The sequence below is a fragment of the Patella vulgata genome, chromosome 5 (assembly GCF_932274485.2).
Source record: "Patella vulgata chromosome 5, xgPatVulg1.2, whole genome shotgun sequence".
Lineage (NCBI taxonomy): Eukaryota > Metazoa > Mollusca > Gastropoda > Patellidae > Patella > Patella vulgata.
This window is the reverse complement of record NC_065883.2, coordinates 74,951,688-74,955,120: the sequence shown is the minus strand read 5'-3', so window position 1 is coordinate 74,955,120 and position 3,433 is coordinate 74,951,688. Positions and strand designations below refer to the sequence as shown.

Below are 3,433 nucleotides of genomic sequence, written 5' to 3'. Positions count from 1 at the left end.
GTTCATTTCACAGTTTGTAACGGTTGGTGTTCAGATTGAAAGGCTAAATAACAGAAAAATCAGAAATAGTGGGAAATATTACGCGTTTTAGACTAAACACGCCACCATAGGTTGAAAATATTGACGTTTGGTTACCACTCATCTAGAAGGCGTGGTCAAACATGTGCGCGATGTATGATTGGTCGATTGATCTCGCAGTGAGAAATTGATTGACAGATCAAACTGTCAATTATCTTGTATGTTCCTCACGACAATGAAAGGGATGGCGTTATTTGTGAAACTGACTCAGAGGTGAAAGCAAGTGTTTTCATGAAATCCGAAGACAAGGATTCAAATATTTATTATCAGAAATGGTTCAGATCGACAATATGAACACAAAGCGATCTCTAAATCCGTTTAGCATCAGTCGTGTTTTGGGTGAAGATATCGGCTGCTCCCCTGCACAAGCAGACGACAATTGTGAGAAAGCAGAATTAGATGGAAGTTCGTCATTCAGGGAAGATTTTGTGGATGTTGTGAGCGAGGAAGCCGACGATGGACCGAGTTTTGATGGAAATATTTCTGTGAATGACGACAGTGGAGATGACATGAGAGATGATACTTTGGAGGATTTGGAGGATAAACAGAGCGAAAACGATGGGGATTTGAAAGACACGGGTTCCAAGGAGGAGAAAAAGGCGGAGAAACCACCATTTAGCTATAATGCGTTGATTATGATGGCAATTCGTGGAAGCCCCGAAAAAAGACTCACGCTCAGTCAGATCTATGAATTTATCATGAAAAACTTCCCGTATTATAAGGACAATAAACAAGGATGGCAGAATTCTATTCGTCATAATCTGAGTTTAAACAAATGTTTCCTCAAAGTTCCTCGACATTACGACGATCCTGGAAAAGGTAATTATTGGATGTTGGATCCGTGCTGCGAGGATGTGTTTATCGGAGGAACGACGGGAAAGTTACGGCGAAGATCAACATTAGCCACCAGAAGTCGGTTAGCCGCTTTAAAAAGGGCGGGATTCCCTCATATTTCTGTACCTGGCTATCCCTATCCAGCTGACCGCCTTCACCCGTATGCTGCCTGTACGCCTCTCTACGCTCTACCTGGATTTCCTGGGACCAGATATCCAAGTTTACCATATTCAGCTTATCCAGGAGCACTATCATTTGCTAATCCATCCGACAGATCGGCACCTAAACCGTTAAGTTTCTCCGTTGACAGACTGTTATCCGACTCCGTCAGGAGCAGTGAAAATGCATCGGAATCGCTACCCACGGCGCAAGCGTTGCCACGACAACACAGTAACTCAGCAATATTCAGGAACCCTTTGATCTTACCGACATTTTCAGCCATCGATCCAAGAAACATGGAAATGTATTTAAATCAACTCAGGTCGTTTCCGTTATCCCCCTTCGCTGGAATGGGGGCACTGGCCAGTCCTAACAGGTTACTGAAGTTCCCCTCTCCTTTCGCTTCGGCGGATTCATCGTTCTCGCCCGTGGTAACGGTGACTGATAAATAACCCTAAAGAAATGAAAGAAGACACGGTGTGCGTGAGCTGTAGTTAAACGTGAAAGTGTATTATAACTAGAAGGGTATTATGAACTTTTAAAACAGACGTTTCTGGTATTTTTATAAAATACCATTTTAGATCGGAGTGCAATTATAAACGTATATTAAAAACATTACGATTTAACTAAATCAAACTTTAAATTAGCGTTTATTGACAAACGATATAAGCAAACCGAGAAAAGATAATTCATTTGTTTTTCCTTTGTTTGGTACAGAAGTGATCTTTATACAGAATTTAAAGGAAATGAAAAAATAAACGATATATAAAAAAAGGACATGGAATGTGCTAATTTTAATTGATTGTTAATTGTATAAAACTGTTATTATTTCTGTTGTAAATTATATTACATTTGTCTGAGAAGCGAGGACTCGTGCTTGTGCAATTGTTATTTAATTGCGCAAAACTGATTTTCTCATCAATAAAGGTAAAATTTTGTTGTTAATTTACTCTGAATCTTTTAAACCTTGTAGAATGTATAATAAAATATTTATATTTAAATTTAACTTCTCTATTTTTTATTTTTTAATTAATGCTTTCATTAATGTAGAAAGATTTAGCCCAAACCAAAATATATTAGATTAATGTTTCTACAGTTGGTGAAAAAAAATTAGATTATATCAAATTTTTCAGAATTAAAACTAAATTCAGAAATTAATTAACTAATACCTAACTATTAATTTATCTTTACTTATATTTTGTTCGTCGTAATTTTATTTTGAAAGACTCACGAATTTGTTCTGCTCAATCTTTACGAATAACGATGTTCTTTATAATAGTATAAATTCTAAAAATATTAATTATTTATATTAAAACAAAAACAAAGATAAAAATTATTAGAAAAATTAGTATAATCAAAAACACCATTATATTTTGCCAACTCTGTAATTACATTAATCTACTTTCAATATCGATGAACAGGATTATAATTTCGTGTCCCCATCTTCCTGTTAACATTTTGTATATTCTGCCTATTCTCTTGGAACTCTGCGACATTATAATTTCGTGTCCCCATCTTCCTGTAAACATTTAATGAATTTTGTAGATAAGGCTTATTCTCTTGGAACTCTGCGACATTATGATTTCGTGTCCCCATCTTCCTGTAAACATTTTATGAATTTTGTAGATAAGGCTTATTCTCTTGGAACTCTGCGACATTATGATTTCGTGTCCCCATCTTCCTGTAAACATTTTATGAATTTTGGAGATAAGGCTTATTCTCTTGGAACTCTGCGACATTATGATTTCGTGTCCCCATCTTCCTGTAAACATTTAATGAATTTAATGCTTATTCTGTTGGAAGTCTACGACATTATTGGGTATTACTTTATTGAAATAAGACAGCACGTTATGGTTTATAGTAATTGTTATTCATAAATAGTCTTATTTGATAATGCCCTAATTACTAAATGCCATTCACAGAAATATTGGGATTTATAAATTGATAATTTTCTATATAGGGACAGAGAGAGAGAGAGAGATGGGGTTTAACTAGGTCATTTTGGGACTAACAATTTTATTTCAATAATTCGCTTGCGCGTAGGGTCTTTAGCGGTGGGGGTAAACTGGAGGACCCAGAGAAAACCCACGAGGTTGGACTCGCGACCCTACTCCTTGTCACGTTTAACCGAGGAATCGAAACCACGCCAGTTGACTCAATGACAGACCTTATGATACGGCGCGCACGTGCTAACCATTCGGCCATCCACCCCCCCCCCCTTTCCATATAGGAAATATACTTATCATTACATACATTGTAGTAGTGTATGTTTTCATATATAATTTGCATACGTATTTAATAATACGATTTAAATTGCTTATTTTATTTTAAAACTAGAGTAAAATGTCTTCGTTGACGTTGA

General features: G+C 36.2%; 1 protein-coding gene across 1 annotated transcript; it reads left to right on the top strand.

Moving 5' to 3' along the window:
• The first annotated feature begins 272 nt into the window (after positions 1–272).
• LOC126822384 (forkhead box protein fkh-2) lies at positions 273–2,072 on the top strand. The gene has a single exon (XM_050551274.1). The coding sequence runs from the start codon at positions 351–353 to the stop codon at positions 1,521–1,523; it is 1,173 nt and encodes a 390-aa protein (XP_050407231.1). The 5' UTR covers positions 273–350; the 3' UTR covers positions 1,524–2,072.
• Positions 2,073–3,433: the final 1,361 nt, after the last annotated feature.